The sequence below is a fragment of the Peromyscus eremicus genome, chromosome 7 (genome assembly GCF_949786415.1).
Source record: "Peromyscus eremicus chromosome 7, PerEre_H2_v1, whole genome shotgun sequence".
Taxonomy (NCBI): Eukaryota; Metazoa; Chordata; class Mammalia; order Rodentia; family Cricetidae; genus Peromyscus; species Peromyscus eremicus.
In genome coordinates, this window is record NC_081422.1 from 10,963,200 (window position 1) to 10,987,451 (window position 24,252).

General features: G+C 49.3%; 1 protein-coding gene across 2 annotated transcripts in view; it reads right to left on the reverse strand.

Annotated features, from left to right (window-relative positions):
• Nucleotides 1-6,965: 6,965 nt before the first annotated feature.
• Amotl1 (angiomotin like 1) overlaps nt 6,966-24,252 on the reverse strand; it is a 76,466-nt gene continuing 59,179 nt past the window's right edge. For both annotated transcript variants that reach the window (XM_059267336.1, XM_059267335.1), the window contains exons 8-14: nt 23,143-23,288; nt 19,779-19,928; nt 15,592-15,782; nt 11,706-11,831; nt 10,521-10,747; nt 8,104-8,379; nt 6,966-7,451 (exon numbers count right to left, since the gene is read on the reverse strand). In XM_059267336.1, the coding sequence (XP_059123319.1) occupies nt 7,345-7,451; nt 8,104-8,379; nt 10,521-10,747; nt 11,706-11,831; nt 15,592-15,782; nt 19,779-19,928; nt 23,143-23,288 (1,223 nt within the window). In that variant the 3' untranslated portion in view covers nt 6,966-7,344. The remainder of the gene's footprint in view (nt 7,452-8,103; nt 8,380-10,520; nt 10,748-11,705; nt 11,832-15,591; nt 15,783-19,778; nt 19,929-23,142; nt 23,289-24,252) is intronic.

A 24,252-nucleotide genomic window follows, 5' to 3' on the forward strand; every position in this document is an offset into this window, starting at 1 on the left:
TAGGTCCTAAACACCCACGATGGCTCATTAGCTCTAGACAGCATTCCTTGGAAGAGGCATGATATGTCCCAAACCTCTGTTCCTGGAGCCAGAGTTAAAGGACATTGTGAACCCTCCAACGTGGGTTCTGGGAACTGAACTCAGGTCCTCTGAAAAAGCAGTATACACTCTAATCACTGAGCAATCTCTTGTCTCCATGTTTTCTTTACACACCAAAAGCACCTGTTTCTCGGTGTAAATGGGTCAATGAAGAGCAATTGTTGAGGAAGGGCCTAGGTTCACAGTAACACAGAGAAAGAGAGGATGTGTCAGAATGAAGGATGTTGTTATGGGCTTGACCTTTTTCGCATCCCTGTCTATACCCACCTATTCACACATGCAATTTCCACATAGATTCTGTTTAGAGGGTCCAGGGGCTTCTGTACTGGGGTAGTGCTCTGACTAGTGAAATGCACATGTGGGTCCCTCTGCCCCAGCCCTGGGTTTCACTCCCAGCGTCCTGGAGAGACTGGACCCAGCAGTCTCTCAGAGAGGTCCTAGCCCAGTTCCTCTACGTACCACACCCAGCATCAGTGTGCCAGCCCAGCAGTGCCTGGCCTCCTGGTTCCCAGACGGTGGCTGGGAACCCTTTCCTTGGCGTGCCGGTACCAGAGACACAGGGTGCTGTCTGTTGGATGTGACATGAGTTCGCCTGCACTCTTGATGTGCTCTTCGTAGCACTCTGTCTGAAAGGCCGTTTTGAGAACTATTGCACTCTCCTTGTTTTCCTTCATCAACAAGGTAACAGACCTAACACCCAGCCCAATAGTAGCAGCTCTCTTAAGTAACTGCTGGTCCCCTTTTATGTGGCTGAATTCCTAATGAGTATGTGAGGATTACTCCAAAAAAGAAACAGTTCTTCAGAGGATGGATGTGTCTGGAGAGAAGGCAGGATGTGTAAGAAGCGAGGCAGACAGAGGCTTGAGCTCTGTGCCTCCAGGGACCCACAGAGAGCAAGTCTGCCAACTGTGTCAGAAGACCAGAGCTGACATCTCCGCCCTGCTAACTTCTGCTTCTGTTTGAGCCTCAGTTTCCTGGTCTTTACAGACAGACAGTGACTAGACTACTTCGAGGGTTGAAAGGGACCACACTGTGCTTGTGGGGGTTGGGAGCTACCTCCTTCATCCCCTCCCATGCTGGGACCTGGCATGGAGGCAGATTTCTATTCCAGAAGACATGGCCAGAGATAAACAGAGGACATAGTCCCTTTCTCAAGTCAGTGATTTCTAGTCACCAGACGTGCCTTTGCCTGCTGTGTGGAATCTCATGGGATTTATTCTGGCCAGTGTTAGTCACGGAGGATCCTTGCCAGAATTCTAGTTTATCACGTGACTCACTGCTATCAAACCACCCCCTAACCCCCACCCTGCTAATTCTCTTGTGACAAAGCAGCCACCATTGCCCCTGTGCATCTTGGGGCACAGAGCATGTCTGACTGTGGTCTGCCCCCTGGCATCCAGGCTGCTTGGGTGAATCCCCAAGGCAGTGAGCGCTGTTTCCCACAGTCGCAGGCCAGCATCCATGAGTTCTCAGAGGGTGCCTGCACAGGCGGAGAGGACCCCCGCCCCCCAGCCCAGCCTCCCACACTTCTTTCCCGTCCTCATTCATCTTCCGGGCAGGGAGTGTGGGCTGCCAACTCCAGCAGTGCTGCTATGACTCAAGGTCTCCTTCATGAGCCTGTGTCCCTGTGGGCTGAGGGCATCTGGGGCGGCCGCAAGGCACTGGAGCTAGCACCAGAGGTGCTCGCAAGCGCAGGGTGTCAACATGAGACGTGTGTGCTTCCTTTATGTCCTGTGGAGAAAAGCAGTGCAAGGAGGGGAAAGAAGAGCCGCCTTGCTGTTTTACCCATTTATTATTTACAATATTAAGGCACAAAGTTTAAGCAGCAAAGAACAGGAAAATCTTTGGCTGACCAACAGTATCCATATCCACTGTTGGGGGACTCGCCCACTCTGCACATGGACCCATCTGTACAGATCTGTACACCACCTCTCAATACAGTCCAGACACAAAGATGCCAAAGATTACATGTGGATACCAGAGCGTGCTGGGCAGTGCGGCACATGCCCCCAGCACAGGGACACACAACCACACCCCCCCCACACACACAGGGCAAGCGGAAAGGACAGTGGCCCCAGGGCACTCAGGCTGATGCTGGTGCCTGTGCTGGCTGTTTCAGAGTCTGACACAGATTCTGTCAGTGCCTCACTGAGGAGGAGGCGCCACCGTCCCTCCTAGAAAACATTTAAATACAAGTACTGTGGATAAGCCTGTCCCCACTCTGCTTTGTAATAAATACTCACAGGAGTGTATGTGAGAGCAGACTCCCAGGCAAAGTCACGAGTAAACAGACCACAGGCGATAAAACAGAGAAGCTGATCCTAGAAACTGCTGTACATGCATTGCCTTGGAGGGAGGGCAGAGGACACACCTCAGTCACAGCACACACGACAATAACATGCACTTAAGTATGTCTCCATTTTACAGAATACCTACTGGGTGTTCATACTAATGGATGTGTACTTAGGTCTGTAGCTTATGTGGGGGAGGGGGCTGGCAAGAGAAACGGGCTTGAAAACAAGGCCCCAGAGGTCACATGTACTGACGACTCTTCCTACATGTCTTGATAGTCTTCTAAAAAGTGTGTGCATGTGTGCGTGTGTGTGTGCATGCATGTGTGTGCGTGCATGTGCACATGTGTGTGTGCACGTGTATGTGTGTGTGCACGTGTGTGTGTGTGTGTGCGTGTGTGCGTGTGTGTGTAGGCCAGAGGAGCATTTGCAGGAGCTGGTGGTTCCCTCCTCCTACCACGTGAGTCCTGGGGATCTTGGCTTTGGAGGCAATGCCCGTTCCACTGAGCCATCTCACTGGCCCTGGGACTCTTATTCTGACTCATTGCCCTCTGTGTTCATACTTAAATCCACTTTCAAAAAACAAGGACCTCTGACCTCACGGGGAATCAGGGGAAGGTGCCAGCCCCTGGAGGCTATTCTGCTAGAGAAGTCAACAACTGATTTACCTGGGGAGCCCTGCGGCCCTCCCAAGCAGAAAGCTCATGGCAAAGAGTAGGAGTTTCTGGATATGAAGAAATTCCACCTCATATGTATGCACTTACATATACACATTGTATTATACTATTAAATTACTAAACAAGAAAGGGTATGCTACTGATAACAGGGAAAAATACTGCTAGCCGGCTGGCTTCTGAGGTTTGTTACTATACAGCCTATCTCCCATGGAGCCGCCCCACAAGCAAATGCTTTAAACAATCCTCACACCAACTAAAGACATTTAGAACACATTAATCAATTAGAAAGAGTATAAGAAAGCCAACATATATACTTAGAGACTGGCTGACTCCGCTTTGGGGGAAGTTCCTGGTTTTTCTCTGGCTTCGCCATTTAAGAACATTTGCCAGATCTTGCTTCCAACATCCACAAGACTCCTTTGCTTAAAAGGGGGTGTGCGATCACCCGGAGAACACAGAGAAACATTGCACTCCAATGCAGACAAGGAAGAGGTTGTGTGCTTGGAGAAGCACCCTCCCACTCAGCACAGCTCTCTGCAGCCTACACAAGTGACCTGCCTGGAAACCCCTTACAAATCACTGTGGCCTTACTGTCTCCAGGACTTCAGCCTTATCTGACAGTTCGTAAAAGTCTCTAGTCTGTGGCAGGGAGAGGAGGACCCAGCTCCTCAGCTCTTGGGAGGAGGAGCTTCAGCCACTACATTTAATATGTGCAGGTGCTGAGGCCAAGCAGGGGACAGTCAACAGGACACGTATCTGGCCTCTCTGCAGGGGACACCAGAGCTGCTTTGCTGGTTGTAGAACCGCTGGCTTCTCTGTTCTGAGGCCAGAAACTCACTTGGAACAACTTTCTTGATCCACTCAAAGTGAAAGGCCAATCTACATGGGCTCCAATGACAGACCTTTGCAGGACTGAACATGACTGGTCCCCCAGTCCTTGTCCCTACCCCTAAGGAAAGCTGGGGGTACAGCAGGGCAGCCCCACCCAGGCTGGACACTCCACAGTTCCTGGTCAACAGCTTCTGGGAAGCAGAAAGAACAATGTCAAGTGCTCAGCACACACTCTGAATTCTTTGGAAATTAATGTGTTTTCCCTAGCAGCTTAGTGCTGTGAACCTCCAGACAGGACGAGTTCTTACATAAAGAACCATCACTTAATGAAACCACCCAGTGGCAGAGACCTGACCTACACTTCTCATGTTCCACCTGACACCTGGAAGCAGGCAGACATCACCACATGGCCCACTCAAGGACAAAGCAGGATGCTGGTCAAGTTATCACTAAACGCCATGGCCTTCACCCTTTACCCTGAGACAAGAGCCTCAGATCCCATGGTCAAATGCTCCTGGGATGCCTGAAGACTAGACATCCGCTCTATGAGGAAGGGCTTTTTTTAAAAAAAAAATCTGCTTTGTCATTGTGCTTTTAACAGAACATGAAGACTTCTGTCCCCGCCTGAGGGTGGTGGGGTTTGGTAGTTATAGGTTTGGGCTTAGTCCTGTTCTCAGGCCCCAAGAGGTGTGACAGATTCCCTGTGTGCACACAAGTATCATAAACAGGGCCACCGAGCACCCAGGCACAGCTCTGTGCATCACGTTCAAGGCTGTGCACTGCTCTTCTGAGTCTTAGCATCGGCTTTGACGCTTGGAGACGGGCTGTAAGCCTCTTGGGTCCAGTTTCGGCATCTGTGTGTGCGCTCAGGAGATTGTTCCTGGCCTTGTTCCCCTGGTGCTTTACGAACCAGTTAACGGGCACTTTTTCTGGTCCTGCATGCCGTCAGCACTAAAATACCTACGTAGTGCTGTTGTTCTCAGTGTCAAGATCAGATCCTGTGGACAGCCCAGAGCTCGGAATGGCTGCTGAGTGCTAAGCTCCTTCGTCCTGTATTTTCTAAGAGAATTACACAGTGGAAGTCCGGAGGGCCTTGGCGCTCTCTCGACATGGAGTCTTGGACGAAAGCCACAGTACACATGTAGTTAAAGCCCCCAAACTGTCCACGTCCCCTTTGTGTTTTGACAACTGAAATATTGACGGCGCAGGAGGGAGGGCCGGGGCAGGGACCTTCTGCCCAAGTGTGCAGTGTGTCTGGAACGCTCAGACTAGACTTTGAGTAAATGGGGCGGTGCTTCACCCCTATGCTGGGAGACATGCCACCTAAGTTTGGGCAGAGGGGCTCAGACATGGCACAGGGCTGCCAGACCTCACATGTTTCCCACCTCTATACACCCTCCTCTCTGGTTTGTCCCCAACACTAATTGGAGACAACATGCTCTTAAGAGAGCTAGTTGCCATTAACTAAACTCCATGCCCTATCCAAAGTGGTCCCCACCCCGACCTGCATCCATCCTCTAGCCCCTCGCAGCTGGCAAGATCTCCTACACTGTCTTCTCACCCCTCCCCCACAGGACACGGGGCAGGCCCGGTACTCAGGCTGCCAGAGATGTGAGACAAGAAGAGGTAAGGGGCTGGTGGGAGCTCCAAGCCCATTGTCCACTGCCAGGTGGAGCTTGGGGAGGCCAGTCTCACCTCCTTTGTCCTGTCAGATGGCTCAGGTGTTGGACAATACCACCTCTCCTCTGATCTGATCTGATCTGATCTGATCTGATCTCCAGGCTACATCTCTCACAATCCATGCACCACCTCAACCTGGGGAGGTCACAATTTCACTCAGGTTTTCCCCTGGGGACAAGTCCTGGAACAAATGACCCGAGCAGAGCTCCCCGAGCAGATCCATCTTCAGGGCTGCGTTTAAGAGGGACTTTAAAAATCACAGACTTAGCGCTCTTCTTTCTTCCCTTGAGGGAAAAGTTGTGTTGAGGAAAGAGACTTGGAAAACACATCCTACTGAGCTGGGGAAAGTTCAGGCACCTGAAGGGCCGGCCATCTGTGCCCTGGAAGGCTTCTCTTGTGCCCTGCAGGAGGCCAGCATCCACAGCAATATGTAGGAGATTTTACTGTGGCCACAGCCCCAGGGCCCTGCCCCTCGCTCATGGTGGCTCATTTCCATGACGTGGCTGCCTCACTTCAAGTAAGCTGCATCCCTTGTGAGATGCTGGCCACGCCGTGTGTCTACCAATCTTGGATTACAAAGCAAGTCCACAGGAAAGAAGTGATCAGGGAAGGCTTTGTGCTCACCACAGCAACCAGGGCAGAATGGGATGGCGGAGAGCAATGGAAAGACCCGAAAGCCTCAAATATGAGAAAGTGGCCCAGGATGCCTGGTGAGATCTTGGCAGCTGCCTGGGGAGCTGTGTGTAAACTACCATCAGGAACCTGCACATCTGTTCACACTGAGGTCTTTCTAGCAGGGCAATGGGGCATAACTGTCAGGCTTCTTGTAAGAGAGTAGATGTGAGTGAAAACCAAATCAGAGGCATGAAGTGTCGTCAGTGACTCATGGACTCCTGCTCCCCATCCAGGTTTCCTGGCTCACAGTGAAATTAACAGCTGCAGCTCAGTTAAGCAAAGGTGAGGGGTGGGGGCAGCCAGGGTGCCAGCATGAGGCTCTGTCCCACTGGACACCACAGCAAAGATGACAGTCTCCTAAGTCCCATGTGTAAGGAAATCTGCTATGTCTCAGAAAACAGAAAAAAAAACACAACAAAGTAAAGTAAGGAAATAGAGCAGAGGCAGAGACAAGCTCCAAGGAGTTAGGGTGGGTGAGGACGTGGTCACAACACTCCCATCCTGTTCAGACAAGCAAAGCCTCACACTGAGCCCACAAACCAAACAGTCGAGTAGGTGCCTGTGGAATTCCCCATTACCCTGGATGTATCTTCAAAGGGCAGGCACACACACACACACGCACACGCACACGCACACGCACACGCACACGCACATGCACACGCACACACATGCATGCACACGTGCAACCCCATGATGACACAGAAACACTACATTATGCCAAGATGGGTTTTCAGGATTTCCAGCAGATTCTTCTTAAACCAAACCTTCTAAGAGGCAAAGGGAATGGGGTGGTTCCAAGGAAGGCCCAGCTCTTCTTCATCTGTCTATAAGCCAAGAATAGGGGAAGCATGGAGCCTCCCCATGACATACACTTTCTCTACAATGGAAAATCTCACTCCTATTTCTTCTCAACTCTGCTTCCAAGTCTGCATGCATCTTCTCTCCCTTCCTGCAGTCCTGTGAGCCAGCTGCTTTGGTAACATGAAGTGTCCACACCTGTCCTGGTTTCCCAGCTACTACCATCTAGGTCTTCTCCTCTTTCAGCCATCTTTCTTGTCAGCATGCTGGTGTGAAACTCCACAGGACGAGGGCTAGATGAGCACCTCCATCATCTCCCCATCTGGGAACTCGGGCTTGTGCAAGGAGCTGCTGACGCGGCTTCTGTGGTCTGTCGACTTCCCATGGCCAGGAGAGCTCTCTGTCAAACCGAGGGCAAGCATCAGCAACCAGGAGCAGGTGCCTTGGTTCCCAAGCATTTCTAACGTCCTGGCCTGCCCGAGAGTCTCGGGCACCTTGGTGTACTCATGGGAGGCTGAGAATATCTCAGTGGGAGTACAGAATGACTGGTGGGGGGCTCCCAGAGAAGACAGTGTCTCAGGGTTCTGGACTGAGTAAAAATTAAGAAAGGAGAAAGCTGCTGAAGACCCAAATTCCCCTATTTCCTGTTTGCAAAGATGTGAACAAGCAGCCTCACATTTCAGTCCTGCCTTGCTGTACCTACTGTGAAGGACTGTTCCCCCAAGCCATGAGCCCACAGTAAATCCCCCTCTCCTAAGTTACTTCTATCAGATATTTGTTCTACCTACCCCCGGGCAGGGTAGAACACACATATGGCCAGGTCACTCGAGCTGGGTGCTCCTCTTCTCCAGTAATGAACTAAGCACATCTAGACACATTTTAGTCTAACAACAAAGAGTACACACAGTCTGAAAGTCACTGTGATGACCACTACTGAAACACAGGAGCTAGCTGGGCTTCCTGATCTCTCCACAGCTCCCATCTAAATTCCCTCCCTCAAGTCACACAGTCTCATGGGGACTCCAAGCGAGGTAGAGGTAGGGGCCACATACCTGGTTTCTCCACGGTCCCTTTGGCAGCTGGATGTTTCAGGATGGGGCTGTTGGAAGGGGCGGTGCTCAGCCTGCCACGGCTGGGGAGGGAAGCCATGCTGGGCCAGAAGAGCTCAGTGCTCTTGTCTGTCTGGGTGCTGCTGTCCTTGCTGCCTGTCTTGGCGTGGGTGCTGCCGGCCGACGTGGTGGGAGCCGGAGGGGACAGTGCAGAGGCAGGTGTGGTAGGCAGCAGAGGGGCAGAGGCCTGGCCCTGATGCTCCTTCCCCAGCAGGAATCCTGAAGGAAGAAGAAGTCACTTTTCAAGGATGATCTGTTTCCCTCCATTTCCTTTTGTAAGAAAACTTATCTTTTTTTTTCCAGAGTAGGAATGACTTCATTTATTCAATGATTTATTCACTAAACCCTTAATAAGCATGTGTGTGCGTGTGTGCTTAATGAGATGAGAAATACTCCTATATTATGTCCCCAGTCCTAGGTAATTACATTCTTTGTGGAGTTGGTATTTGTATTCTAAATTCAAACAACTGAAAACCATAGTTGGACTGGTGGGGTATGTCTGAGGGTAAAAAGACCCTTGCCACTCAGCCCTGCCAACCTGAATCCCACCTCACCACTGCCCAGACTCAGACACAGTGATCCAGATGTGGGAGAAGAATAAATCTCTCCTGGGATCTGCTCAGCAATTAAGAAGGTGGACACTGTTGTCGCCGACACCTCTTCAAGTCCATCATGTGCGAAATGGGAAAACCTGAAGTCCTATGTAGGAGTCTGGGAAGGTGGCCTCCTGAACCCTCAGAGTCCCTCCTGTTTCTGTGACTGATATGTGGGCACCAATGACACTGATAAAGAGGTATAACGGTGCAGACAACATGGCCAGTCTTCCTTAGGCCGAGGTGCTCATCTCTCAGGCCTTGTGTTGACCTGCTAAATGTTGAGACACAAACCCAGGCATCAGCAATGTGTACCTGGATGCATGTCACAGATTTATCCTAGAGATGTTTCCATCAGAACTGAATAATTTCAGATTCCTTAACCAGACCTGCCTGTCACTGGGTTGGGAGCTAAGTGTCCTTGGGATAGTCTTTATCATAGTTGATGTCCCCACGAATCCTCTTTGATGAGCTGAGGTTATAGGGGCCACCAGTAGAGGGACTTCAAACAGATGTTCTGGCTGAGAGTCTTTGATTCCCTCAACTCTGTGGTTCATCTGGAAACCCTTAGCTTGTAGGACAAATGAGCCAGATCCCTCTAAGGTCCTGTGCTGGAGAAAACTGACTCTGGGCAGAGCAGAGAAATGAAAACACGTCCTGAGCCAGAGACGGATGCCCAAGAAGGCCAGCCCTCTGGAGTTGCCAGCAGAGGAAGGAACAGAGGACTTGGAAGCTTCCTCTCCAAGCTCACTGGCCCAGCCTGTGAGCAATCATGTCTACTTTAGGATACCACTCCAGCTAAGACCCACTCCTGGATAATTTTCAACATTCTGCCTGTACAACATGGGAAGACTCCTGTCCTTGACAGTGATTCTCTGAGCACGCTTTCCCCATTATTTGTTGGAGCCTTTTCATGTCCCACAGGTTTAGACACACTATGAAGTGACATTCTGAGGGTTTGGTAGTTTGAATGCAATTGGCCCCTATAATCTCACAGGGAGTGGCACTATTAGGAGGTGTGGCTTTGTTGGAGTGGGTATGACCTTGTTGGAGGAAGTGTGTCACTTGGGGGTGGACTTTGAGGTTTCCTATACTCAGAATACCGCCCAGTATGTCAGTCAACTTCCTGATGCATGCAAGACGTAGGACTCTCAGCTCCAGCACCACATCTGCCTGCACACCACCATGCTCCCCACCATGATGATAATGGACTGAACCTCTGAAACTGTACGCAAGCCCCCTCAATTAAATGTTTTCCTTATAAGAATTGCCTTGGCCAAGGTGTCTCTTCACAGCAATAGAAACCTAAGACATGGGGCTCTAGGTTTGTCCTGTTAAGACATTTTATGTAGTTCCTGTCAACAATATTGGTAAGAATCAACGTAAGCCCAAGAGCTTGCATAACCTTCAGAATCTACACAGCGCTTTCATGCATCTGATTTAACTCTCCAATCCAACATGACTGGCTTTCCTCCCCAACTGTAGAATGTTTAAATTGAGATGGGGGGGGCGGGGGCTGGAGAGATGGCTTAGAGGTTAAGAGCACTGGCTGCTCTTCCAGAGGTCTTAAGTTCAATTCCCAGCATCCACATGGTGGCTCACAACCATCTATAATGAGGGCTGGTGACCTCTTCTGGCATGCAGATGGAACACTGTATACATAATAAATAAAATATTTTTAAAAATTGAGATGAGGTGACATCCTGAGTCCTGGCAGTGATGGGGAGGCCACCTGCCAGGGCCCTGCTCTCTGGGTCCGCATCTCACCTATACTCCCCTTCCAGGTCTTCTCTTCCTTCTTCTCTTCCGCCAGCTGGCTGCTGGTAAGTGAAGTCTGGCGGGAATGTGTCCCGGTGGTTGCCGCAATGGATGGGACAGAGCGGGCGGGCCGCAGGCTGGAAGAGTCCGTCTTCCCAGTGTCCTTACGGGACCGCTGCTGAAGGACCTTTATCATGGCATCCTTCTCTATGATTTTGGCATGGAGGTTTTTAATACTATAAAACCAAACCAAAGAAAAATAAAACTATGATTAAAATGCCATTTAGTTAGAAAACTCTGGAACACTTGTCTCAGGGATTTCCAGAGTAATTCTGAGATACAGGGTTGGTGTACAGAAGCTGTCAATCATCAGCAGTCTGCAAGCTGCACCCTTCCCAGTGCCTTGGGAGACTGGAGGACTCCCGGGAGGGCTGTGAGAATGACTGTAGCTATCTGTTAGGGACTCCAAGGACTAAGCTGCTTGTGGATCGCATTTAGGGGAAAGAATGGAGGTAGGAATACTAGGGAGCACAGGAGCTCTGACCCAAAGCAAGGTAAGCTGTAACTGCAGGGTAACTTCTACAGCGGAAAAAAAAGGAAGAAATGCTAGGTTCTTGGAGGGAAGATGACTTTCCCCACTGATGGCTGAAGATAAGCAGTAAGCCTTGGGTTCTTTTACTAACTCTGATAGATACTTGCTGAGCCTATTTCTGGCTCAGTCTGGAAGCCCTGTTTTCACTTGAGCACACGGAGACTCAGGACTGGGGTCCATAGGTGCTCCGATGACATAAAAACCCCGCTGGAAATTGTGTGTCCATGAGAGGATCGCACACTGACTGTTTAAAACTCTTTGTCTTTGGTGGAAAAGGTAATTCTGGCTGCAAATCCTCGGGGGTGAAATTTCTTTCTCATTCTCGGCTCACAGTATTGTGGAGGTTATAGAAACAAATGCCTGAACTAACAGGGACACACATTCTCCAGGTATAGATAGCTCGTCTTCACTTGTCTCCCTACAGACCCGTTGTACGGAGGCACTTGCTTCTTCTCTCCAGGACAAGAGTCTTGGGGGTCCTTAGGCTCATGCCAGTTAGAACAGAGAACAGTGTGCCTCGGGGGCGGGGGTAGGCTGCAGCAGAAGTGTACCAGCAGCGGGTATCTCCACTTAGATCTGGTGGCCATACATGGCGTCCTTACGTGTACTCCATGTCCTGACACCTCCTGTTGGCCTGCACCACCTCCTCTTCCTCCGGCCAGATGTGGGCCTCCAGGGAGCCCTCACCATAGCTGCCGTTCCTCGAGTGGTTGACGATGGTGCTGTCCCTAGGGAGATGAGACACACTTTGACTCAAGTCCCGCTCCTTGGTCCTCCGTGCAAACACACTCAGAATGGAGAGAGTGGGGTTTACTTCCTAACAGATGTGTGCTTTGTACTCTAGAGGAAACCAACAGTCCTCTACCTCCGCTCTCCCACCTTGGGGGTCAATCTTGTTAGAGGCTGGAATGGGGAACGCTGTAAACATTTCAAGAAAAGTGAGTGAAGGCCACATGCTGCAAAGTGTCCCAGAAAAGCCCTCTCTCTGCCAGGTTGTCCTAACTCTTGGCCCCACTTTCTTTCTAAACTTAAAGAATTAAGGCACTAAGAGCTGTGCTCACTGACCTTGATTACTGCAGCTCTAACCTCTCATCAACGACACTGCTTTCCACAGCAGGCAGAGAGTATTACATGCATCCACAATGGGCTGAAGTACAGCGAGTAAGTGATTGACTGCAGAGAGCTCGTCTCCAATGGGACATCTAGAACACAAGCCCTACATCCAGGGATCAGGGCTCATCATGGAAAAGGGGCAGAGACTGGAAGAGCGAGAGGACCCGGAGAACTGCTGAGAAATGGTGTCTTCTGGGCACATCAGGGAGGTGCCACCCATGAACTCTCAGCAGCTATGGCTGCCTGCACAGGTCCAGCACAAGCCCAGGCCAGCGCCCATTCCAGCATGGATGAGGAAGAGTCCATGGCTGCTGAGAGAGTCAGTTTTCTTTAGAGACAAAGTCCTGCTAGCTTGTCTATGCCACAGTGGTCAGCCCTACACTACACGTGGATACAGGCAACACTAATTGGACTCAGTAGGGGTGTGTGTGTGTGTGTGTGTGTATAGAAGAAGAGGACTTGAATTCCAGAGAGGCATATGGATAAGAGAGGGTTCTGGGAGAAGTTGGGTATGGTGAGGGATAGATAAGATTAAAAACATTATACTCAAGCCGGGAACGGTAGTGCATGCCTTTAATCCCAGCACAGAGGATCTCTGAGAGTTCCAGGACAGCCTGATCTACAGAGAGAGTCCCAGGACAGCCAGGGTTGATACACAAAGAAATCTTGTCTCAAAAAACCAAAACCAAAACCAAAAAAAAGCATTATACCCATGTGAAATCATGTAAACAAACAAGAGACACTATCTCAGGAAAACAGTATTCAATAATAAAAATCCCTTGCTTGCTTCTATTATCAAGGCTGTTTGCTAAGCTCTGTTGATGTTATGAGGTGGGGAAGGGTGCCTATAGATGTGGTCTGCTGACACATGGATACTATCAGTACTGCAGCTGCTGCTGGCCTTGACTTACTCTGTACCCTCATCCTTGCTCAGTCTCCCAGTCACAGCTGAAGCTCTGCCTCTATGTGCTGTTATTTCAGTATTTTGCATGGGGGGTTGGTAGCTACTCAACATACAGGCCTTTTACCCTCCTTAATAGCAGCCACCAATGAGCAAGCACTTATTCATTCAGGGAACGGCAGTGCATGGTACACATGGTGTCCGTTCTTACAGTGTGGTCACAGACAGTGAAACTGGGATTGGCTGACTTCTAGGTCACTGTTAGTGATGGAAAGGGACCCAGGCCCAGAGATGAAGGACTGCAGAGCTCTTAACCGTGCCCAGCATGGTTCCAAGTTCCATCTGTCTTTAGGAAGAAGGTCTCAGCAAAGATACATCGTGATAAAACAAACACACGAAAGGGCAGGAGTGAGAACATGACCCAGAAAATAAACACTGTGGCTGTGAATACATCAGAAAAGGAAATCATGGAGAAAGCAGGCAGAACACTTTGAACTACTACGCGGAATTATAAGCACCCCAGGGTTCACAGAAACAGCTACACGGGGACTAGGGGCTAGAAACATTTCCCATCAAGTTATTTGGCCAAAATTCTTGTGGCACCAGAGGCAAATTTAAAAATTCATATTTATGCTGCTGAGTGAGGCGGCAGGCACTTTAGTCAAACCCAGCATAGAAAGCAAGTGTCCATAAACTCTGAACAAACACTACTTTGCTTTGAGATTTGTGAAGTTTTAAAACCTTGCCCACACATTAAAACAAAACAAAAACCCCCTCTCCAAAATTCTAGCCAATGCAGTCAAGGTGAATAAAGACCTGTGTAGGTCAACTGCCATTTTTATAAGGCCAGCTGTGTCTACCTGTAAAAGATTGTCCATCTCCCATGTCAGCTAGGCTTGTTGATAGTTCCTGACAGAGGAGGGGGTGAGGAAGGTCATGAGATCTGCAACCAAAGACCATGCTTCCTAAACAGTTGTCTGCAATTCTGCCCTGACTACACATGGCCCAAGGCCTTGGTTAGGGCTAGAGGATAGAGAGTAACCCCTCTCCCTCTCTGTAAGTCCTCCAGAGTGGCCTTGGTGGAGGGCCATGGTTTGCCCATGGAACCTTCTGAGGAGGGCTAGATGCTGTTCACATTTCCCCCAGGGTAAGCATTTTAGCACCAGACAGCAAAACCAGTTGGTATATAAAAGACCATATTGTTTGTTTAAAAATCGGTGCTTTTAAATGTGACACACATACCTGACTGAAAAGTCAGGACTTAATGGCTGTAAACAGTCACTTTTGCCCATTTATCTGCAGCCAATCAGCATGGAGACAGCACTCAGGATTTCAATCTTTCTCAAAATAGGTTGTGTTGTCCTTTTCCCCTTGGATGATCAGGGAAGCCATGTTGGAATGACCAAATTGGTTTTTTGTTTTTTTGTCTTGTTTTTATAGGATTTATTTTGTTTTCATTTGAGTGTGTAAGTTCGCTTGCACATATGCACACACAGACACACAGTGTAGGGGTGTCCACAGATGCCAGAAGAGGGTACAGGATGCCCTGGAGCTGGAGTTTGGGCAGGTGGGAGCGGAACGCCATTCCATCTACTAGAACTTCTTTATCTTCAAGTAGCACTGCAGCTTTAGAATTTACCTTGGGTTGGGCAGACACCTCAGTGATTGCCATGCAGGCATAACCTGAGTATAAACCCCCAGAACCCATGTAGGTCTCAGGCTCGTACCATGTACCACATGTCTGTAACCCCAGCATCCCCACAGTAAGGTGAGAGGCAGAGACGGGAGACTCCCTGAAAGCTCTTGAGCCAGCTAGACCGGAATATTCCATGGGAAAATGTGAAGAGATCCTGTGTCAATCAAGGTAGAAGCTGAGTACCAACACTGTTCTCTGACATCCCCTCCTATGTGTTCCATGGCATGTGTGTGCCCCCACTGACATACACATACATACAAGTGTTTAAGAAAAATGGACATGAGTTAGGAAAGAGGATATAAGCTAATAGCGTTTCTATTTTTAATTCTGTCATGGATTTTTTTTTTTTTGGTTTGGGTGGTAGATATGTATATAAAATATATTTGGTATTTTTAAGTATAAATCTAATATGAAGCCCCGCAGCTTTCTGTCCATCCTGAAAACCAATTCTAATTGTATAGATGTTCACTGAGTTGTATGGACTTTGGGTCTGGTTAATTTTCCTGTGTGATGTTTTTATTTGCAAGTTTTTTTTAAATAATAAAGTTTATAAAATTAAAAAAAAATGGCAGATCTTGCTCCTTGTGATAGGTCTCTCTGGACCTCCTTGGGCCCCCTGAATTTTTTACTTGCTTTTGAGACAAAGTTTAACTCTAGCCCAGGCTGTTCTTGAACTCCTCATCCTTGTGGCCCAGCCTTCTGAATGCTGGGATTCCACTGTCAGCTCCGTCCCCAGCCCCATCTGTCTGCAGCCCTGAGGAGTGGGACCACCTCGCACCTCTCGGCTGTGGCAGCGGCAGCAGCACTCATGGCAAAGTGCCGGATGGTGCTTTCTTCCAGGTATTTCTGCTCCCACTTGGTCATGTCGGCCTCCAAGGCTAGGATCCGCTCCTCCTTCTCCCGTACAAGTTCCATGAGGGCAGGGGCATTATATTCCGGGAGACTGGCTGGCTGGCCATTTCCATGTTTCTGGAAAAGTAAAAACAACATCATGATGCTCCAAATAGGCCACAAGATGAATCACACCAACCTGGCCCACCACCACCTGCAGTGTCTACACATCAGCATCAGCCAGGCCCATGCTCCCTCTCTCCAGCACGAACCACCTCAATTCAGTGGGTCCCAGTTCCATGCCACCTCCATGTCCCTCTATTTCAACCAATGTCCACATAGCTCTATAGAACACGCACTACTCCAGTTTTACATGGGGAGACTAAGCCCCTGAGAGACTGTATTCATGATGTCCTTAGCCAATGCACAGCAGAGCTGGGTTTCAAATCCAGCTCTGGCTCCATATCTCAATGTAAACCATGCCATTAATATACACAAATTCGAGAACAAGATTTAGTCCTGGCCTCATAGCTCTTCCTCCAGATTCCAAGGAGTGACTCCAGACTGCCTCCTCGGACATTAGAAGATGAAAACAGAAGGCACAGGAAGAAGAGTGAGATGCCCAAACACGCAGGTTCTGGCTGCCAGACTGTCACCTGGGAAGGCATCAGGACCCGCCCTGCTGGAGGCCTGAGACACGGGGTGACACATGAGGAGGTGATCTTTAGGGCGGGGCGTGCCCATTCCTTTCTCAGAAAGAGGAAATATGGTGGATGCTATCTGGATGTCTCTGGGACTGAGAAAGGTCATATTTTAGACTTCCTCCTTAACTCAGGTATACCTAACCCATCTTTCCCCCTTCCTACCTTCAATCTGACACACTGTCATCTGGGGTAAATGAACCTCAGAGAGAAAGAGTAGCAGGAATGTCCTGTGGTCTCATGCACCCTAGACAAGCATTCAACCATTGAGTTCCAGCCTGCGCCCTGTGCAGCTTTTCTTTCTTTCTTCTTTCTTTCTTTCTTTTTCTTTCTTTCTTTCTTTCTTTCTTTCTTTCTTTCTTTCTTTCTTTCTTCCTTCCTTTCTTTCTTTCTTTCTTTCTCTCTTTTTTTTTTTTTTTTGTTTTTTGAGACAGGGTTTCTCTGTGTAGCTTTGCACCTTTCCTGAAACTCACTTGGTAGCCCATGTTGGCCTCGAACTCACAGAGATCCGCCTGGCTCTGCCTCCCGAGTGCTGGGATTAAAGGCGTGCGCCACCACCGCTTGGCATGTGCAGCTTTTCTTAACGGCAGTTGTCAGAACAGGACAAGCCTAATGTGCTTCCCTGAGTCTCAGGCAGACATCTTGCAAGGCTATTCTCTGCTGGGAGGAGGCAAGAGTCCCGCCCTGTGGATCTAATGCTGGAGGCCCATGCGCCAGACCAATGAAGGATCCTTGGCGCTCTGGCCATCTCATGCCCCCACACTTCTGGAAGCACTCAGGATACTTCAGAGAAACAAGTGGACTCTACTGAGGGGTGGAGACTGAGCTGTGCCCCAGTATCCGTGTTAAGACAGAGCTTCTGTGTGGCATAGACACTAAGCCACTCCAAAGTAGGGTGGCCTGGTCTTGCCCTTCACAAGGGTGTTAATGACTCTGAACTTGGTCACACTATGACCTCAGTATGATTCCTAAAGGGACCAGACACAAGCCTTGCTCCCCTAAAGCATAAAAAGCAAGGTGTGGTATGGGCTGCTTCGGAAGTTGTTCCTAGGCTTCCCTATGGGCACCAGGAAGGGGCAGGCACTTGTGGGGCTGTGGCAGGGTGACTAGAGGGTGGGTGGGGGTCAGAGGCTTTGGGCTAGCCTTTTGCAGACAGGCTGAGCTTCCTTGTTCCAGAGGTGACTCCGAGTCACACTGGAGGACACGGGTGGAACTGCTCCTGCCTGTCCCTGGGCTTCACACCTTAGGTGTGAACTGGTGCCCTTTATAGCATCTGCCCCATGAATGGTTAAAACAACAACAACAAAAACCCAAAATTTATTTGGACATTTCTGCAAGGCCATTTTAACCATTTCTCATAAAACAATGTATGCTGGCTAACAAAATCAGAAATGAAAAAGTATAAAGGAAACGACAACAACAAAAACCCAATGCTCATCTTTTGGATGAACAGGTGAAAGGGCCACAGTTAAAATCTGCATCCCCTGCACATGCAGGACACAGGGCACCACTAATTATTTGTACAGCGATGCTGAGCACCAAGCTCTGCTCAGCTCTGAGGAGCACCTTGCTCATCCTGGTCTCATGTCGGCCACATGCATGCAGATCCACTATTAGCTCCCCAAGACCCCAGGTGTAGGCTGGGTGCTCCCCCAGAGAGCCTTAGTCCTGACACCGCTGTTCTCTACAGCTGAGTCTGGTCTCACAGCACCCAGAGTGAAAGATCCACAGATGGGCCATCTACCCACAGGACTGGAAGCACATTAACTGGAAAAGAACATTCTTTCTGGTTCCAACTGAGCTCCCTTTGTCAGCCAGAGATCGTAAGGTCTACCATCTGTGTACCAGCCTTGCCCTCAGTGGGAAGATGGAGGTCTCAGCAGCTGAGCAACAGAAAATGGCTGATGGAGAACAGATTCTGTCCTATGCCATAGTGAGCGCCCAGTATAAATACCAGGAGCCCTTTCCTTACAAACCAGAACCTGCCATGGACAAGACAGGGAGGCCAGGGATGAATTCTTCATTTTCTAGAAAACGTTGGCAGCACTGTGCTCCTCAGCCAAAGGCACACTTCCAGAAGGAACTGCATGGACCTGCCATGCTCTGTAGCTAAGCTGACCTGAAGATGTACTTTCAAGTGCAGCCACAACTACTCTGCCCTATCCAGTAGATAATTCCACGGAGCCTGCCTTGCATATATCCCAGAAAGCTGCAGAGAGAGTTCCCCCACCTCCCTAGAAAGCCAGGTGTCTTAGTTAGGGTTTCTATTGCTGCAATGAAACACCATGACCAAAAAGCAAGTTGGGGAGGAAAGGGTTTGTTTGGCTTACACTTCAGCATTGCTGTTCATCTCTGAAGGAAGTCAGGACAGGAACTCAAGTAGGGCAGGATCCTGGAGGCAGGAGCTGATGCAGAGGCCATGGAGGGGTGGTGCTTACTGGCTTGCTCCCCATGGCTTGCTCAGCCTGCTTTCTTAGAGAACCCAGGACCACCAGCCCAGGGATGGCACCACCCACCATGGGCTGGGCCCTCCTGCATTGATCACTAAATGAGAAAATGCCTCACAGCTGGATCTCAAGGAGGCATTTCCCCAGCTGAGGCTCCTTCCTCTCTGATGACTCCAGCTTGTGGGAAGTTACACAAAACCGGCCAGTTCACCAGGCAAGCCCCAGCACATCTGAGACAGGAGCCTCTGGCTCGCCCGAACCAGCATTTCCTGCAGGAATTCTCTTTGCTGAGACATGTATGGACCCCGAGTTGGCATGCTCCTCTCTGTGCTTCCTCACAGCTGAGCTCCATGACCAGTGGTCAGCAGCAGAGCAGACACAGGAAGAACTGTAGTTTCTGGCCAGTCTTACTGCAGGGGACCCTGAGGTCCTTCCTCAACTGAACTCAGTGATCAGTGTGACTCCTGCTCACCCTTCCCTGCAGCTCCTCCTTGGCTTCCCAGTGTCACCACTGGAGTCTCCAGGGAAGCCCCTGACTTTACCACAAGCCCTGTGAGGGGCTCTTCTCTGACCCACCACAGGCTCCCTAACCTGAACTTCTTCCCCGGAGCTGGCTCTCCACTGGCTACAGGAAAAAGCCACTCTCCGCATTTGGCCAATTGCCTTCCATGGTTGGCATCACCTCATCAAAAGCCCCCTCACAGACTACTTCCTCCAGAGTTGCATCCAGCTGCCCTGTCCTTGCAACACTTTCAAGGCCCTGTCCTTTACATGTCCTCCTCCTCGGCCTCTGTATTCTTGTCCTGCATGCCCATCAAATCAATGTCCGCTATGTAGGGTCAACTAAAGTGCGTTCCCCCACTTTTACCCTCAAGTCAGAGACTCCAGTCCCTCTGGAGGCCACATAGGTGCACAGAGTTCATTGGATGGCCCTCAGGGGGCTTACAGGTCTGACTCACCAGCCCCTCAGCCAGCCTGTCACTCACCTGCTGTGTCCTCAGAGCATCCAGCTCCCTCTCCAGCCAGGTCCGCAGTCTGCGTTCCATCTGCTCTCGCTTCTCACATGCAGACTGCAGCTGGGTCAGGGCCTGCTGCAGCTTCTCAACCTTCTCCACATAGGCTTGCTTCTCTCGTAACTGAGGGGAGACAGTGAAAAGTGGACACCAGTGAATGCTGCAGCTGGGCCGGAAGACAGCTGCGGCCCCCAGCCAAACTGCAGGCATGTGCACCACCCCACTCCATCTCTCAGGAGCCTGTGGCAGGTACAGCAAGGTGGCCAGGAGGTCAGGGATGGAAGGCCTTATGAACAGCTCTGTAGTCTCTCTCATTACTTGTTTTTAATCATAGCACCTGCAGCCATTGGAAATGAGACCAATAAAAAGGTTTTAGTGTATAGAAATGCTTAGTCTCTAAAGTTAAATAAAAAAATCATAAACCAGAAGTTATTTACATTATCACAAACTGTATCTGTCTACCTATATATAGAGAGCTGTGAAAAAAAAAAAGCCTGGAAAGATCCTTAAAGTATTTGTCATGTTTATCTGTATGGTAGAAAGGCCATTTATGCAAAAAGAGTAAGAAATTTACTATTTTCTAATTTTTCTCTAATAAATATTTATATAATTAATACATAACAAATATAATTAATAAAACAATACAACATGCAATAAATTATATATATACATATGATTTGTATATATGCATACACACATATTGTATATTTGCTAGTGAACAGAGAAGTGTCTTGCTTCAGTAGCTTATGGAGTAACTTTCTCCTCTGCAGCTGAATAGCTTCCTACAGGGACAGGAAGGGCACAGTGAACACCTGAGGCAATGACTGAGAAACGAATGTCAACCGATTACATAAACATAACCTGGTATGGATTTAGTGTCATGGCCCACAGTGCCAACCCTAACCCTCAGTACTTGACACTCTGTCTGCTCTGGGAGTCTGGCTCACATTCACAAATCCAGGTGTTTTCTAGCTTCCTGGGAATCAACTCGGGCCAAGAAATCATGCCAGAACATTTACTGGATCGGGTGCTCTGCAAGAAGAGAGCGACGCTGTTTTTCTGTCTCTGAGTGATTCAGCCCTGCGCTGAAGCATAATCACACAGGCAGGCTGCATCATGCCGGGCCTGGCAGCCTGCTGCTGAGGGAGGCCTCTGGCTGTGCGGCCGCTCTGCTCTGCCCTGAGCCATGCCTGCTTCTGCTCAGCCCTGTCAGAGCCACTGGAATAATACAGAGCCTTTCCGATTGTGCCAGGAGGTAACAGCCACAACTGACTTTAGGGCAATTTTCTTTCAAGGTGCTTTTGATTGTTTACTTTAGCAGGCTTCTGAGAGTCTGCTAGGCAGGTTCCTGGGTTTAGTGGCCTCGCTGGAGCAAATGCTTCAGGCGTACCACCATACATACTTACTTACTGAGCATATAGCCAGCATGAGATTTGTTTGTCTAGGTGTCTGTTGGACAGAGTGAGCAGTGTGTCTCCAATACCAGGCACAGACCAGCACCCATCAGGCACTCAATGTGTAATGTTAAATGAGAGAGTATCCCTGAACATCTGCAGGATCCTCGAACGTGTGGATCTGTCCCTACATCTGTTTCAACCTTAAGGCTGGCGAGGAGTATTTCCCAATGAGGATGATTTATGACAGCCATTCTACTTGCTAGAATTTTCAGAGCAATCCTGCATTAGGCACTATGCTTTGTAAGCTGTATCTCATTTAATCCTCCAGGACAATAAGAAGCAGCGTTCTATCCTGCCTCCACTTGGGGTCTGAGGAGGCTGAAAAGGCAAACAGGCCTTTTCATACGAAGCAGGTATGTCTGGGAGCTTGTGGGCTCCACTTTCAGCAGCCTGGCTCTGCACCCCTCTTGTAACAGCCACGGTAAAGTAGAACCGAGTGAGTAGTGGGTGTAAGACACAGGGGTGGATCAGAACCTTCCAAAGAAACCTGTATAAAAACAAGGAGTGGGAAGGAAAGCCAAGACCTGAGCCACTTTGGAGGGGCTTCATTCCTCCAAACACAGACATGTAAAACTGAGGCCAAGAAAAGACCATGACAGTGCTTAGGAATCAGAGATAGGGCCACGACAGTGATCAGTCCCATCTTTAACGGCCCATAAACGGCTTTCACTTCTTATATAAGGAATATGAAAACTAAATGAAAGGGCCGACAAGATGGCTCAGTGGTGCTTGCTGTGCAAGTCTGCCAACCTGAGTTCAAGCCCTGGAACCCACACACAAGTTGGGGGAGAGAACCGACTCCATGAACTTGTCCTTTGAGCTCCACATGTATGCTATGACATGTGTCTTCCTCCACATGCATGCGATGGCATTGTCCTCCACACACCATGCACACACCACAATAATACATTTTAAAAGGGAACAATAAAAGAGTTTACAAAACAGAATTTCCCTTAGCTCCATGCATAGAGACGAGGCCTCAAGAATGATTTCACTGAGGCCAACAATACAGGGGTCCAGGTCTCCCTTGCTCAGAGCAGACCTCCTGTCAGCAAGGTCAAAGGGCATTTTCTATGATGACAAGGTAGATGCTCTTGGCTGCCACTCAGGATTCTCCTGCTGATATTATATTAAAATTTGAGCTTTTACACAGGACTTATAGGGTTAATGAACCCAAGGGGCACAGCCCTCGCTGCTTTCTATGCCAAGCACCAAGCTCGGTATTGGCATGCTCTCTTGCTGTCCTCCAGACTTCCTGGCATCTACTTGCCAAGATGATGTCTGCTTAGGATGCCCCATCACAGAGGTGCCAGCCACCTCTGCAGGGAGCCACAAGGTAACATGCAGGCCTGTAGATAACATCTCTCCTCCTCCTGTCTCAGCTTACAGCCCACAGTCCCTAGCTTGAACCCTGTACATGATTCTTCTGATTCCTCTCTTGGGGTAAAAGGGACAGTTAATGGAACGAACAAGCCTGGATTCATCACAAGCTGCTAACCCAGCATTTCCTGGGTTTGAGTGTGGGGCATGGCATGGCCAACCTAGACACAGAAGTGGGTCAGCTGAGCACCAGCCCAACCCCACCCAACCAATCCTTTGCCTTAGAATTGGGAGCACAAAGACCCAGCCACAGTCACTGCTTTTGCAGAAGGCAGTCTCTTCTTACAGGAACTAGTGGCTTCTGGTTGTGCCAATCATTTGAAGCCCTGGGCACTTGCCTACCAACAGGGCAGGCTGTGGGCTCTTGGACCATGCTATTACTTCCTGTCTCTCAGATTCTGCCTGGTTCCATGATGGGTAAACCTTTTATTCATTTGCATCTGGGTGGTTTCCCACAACTCTCCTGTCTCTCCTCTGCCCCCTCCCCATGTTGGTCTCACCTCTTCCTCCAACTTGATCACTCTGGCCTGGGCATTGCTCAAAGCCTGGTCCAGGATCTCAATATGCCTCCGATGGTCCTCGCTTGCGTTCCGCACTGCTGCCAACTCCATTTCCAACTTTTCCTTTTCCTTCAAGAATTCTTTGTCTGGAAGGGGAAAAAAAAAAACAAAAAAAACAAAAAAAACAGAACAAGCTCCATCAGAAAGTGCTCAGCCTCAGGCTCACTGCCAGGCTACATCTGGCAAGGACTGGAAATAAAAAACATGCAAACGGCAGTGAGTTACTGTTGCTGCTGCTTGGCAGGCAGTAATGGAGGGCAAGTGAAGTGAGGACTTCCTCAAACCCACCCTTAACTACTCGGGACGTGCTTCCGGTGATGAGGTGCTGGACCGCATCCCAGTGAGGCAGCGTGTTCTAGGCATGCACAAGGTCCTAGGTTTGATCCCAGCATAGCAAGAAGGAAGAGGAAAGTACACACAGGAGCCAACAGCCCCCAGTTCTCCGGGACTCACTTCTCTGCAACACTGACTGTGACACTCCCAATTACTCCTGCACCTGCGATCTTACTGCACGCTTCCAACCTCCCTTGCTGCATCTTTCAAGCCTCAGGTCAAAGGGCAGGCACTACTTGCAATAATATTAAAATTCCCATCCACAGAACAGTAAACCAAGGTCTCTAGAGAGGGGTTCTTTCACTGCAGCATGATGAGGAGAAAGCTCTGGCCTCTAGCCTGACCCCCTTCTCCTACGCAGGGCCCCAAATTTCCCCCTAGATCTGTCAAGAGGGGATAGGAACTTCAGATTTAGGAAAACCATTAAACAAAAGATGATGATCACATGCTTTTGCGAGTGGGAGCTGTGACCTAGTCACCTTCCTTTACCTTTCTGATCAGGCTTCCAAAGAACAGGAAAGACCACAGTCACGAGGCAATTGTTTCTCATGGAAAATATGTTTCTTGCTAAAAAAGCAGTATTTTTTTTTTTCATTTCAAAAATACATTCTCTAGATATGCTTTCTACAGTATGAAAATGCTAGAAAGAATTTAACATGTGAGAATCAAGGAGCCAGGCTGGATGGTGCAGGCCTATAATCCCAGATACTCAGGAAG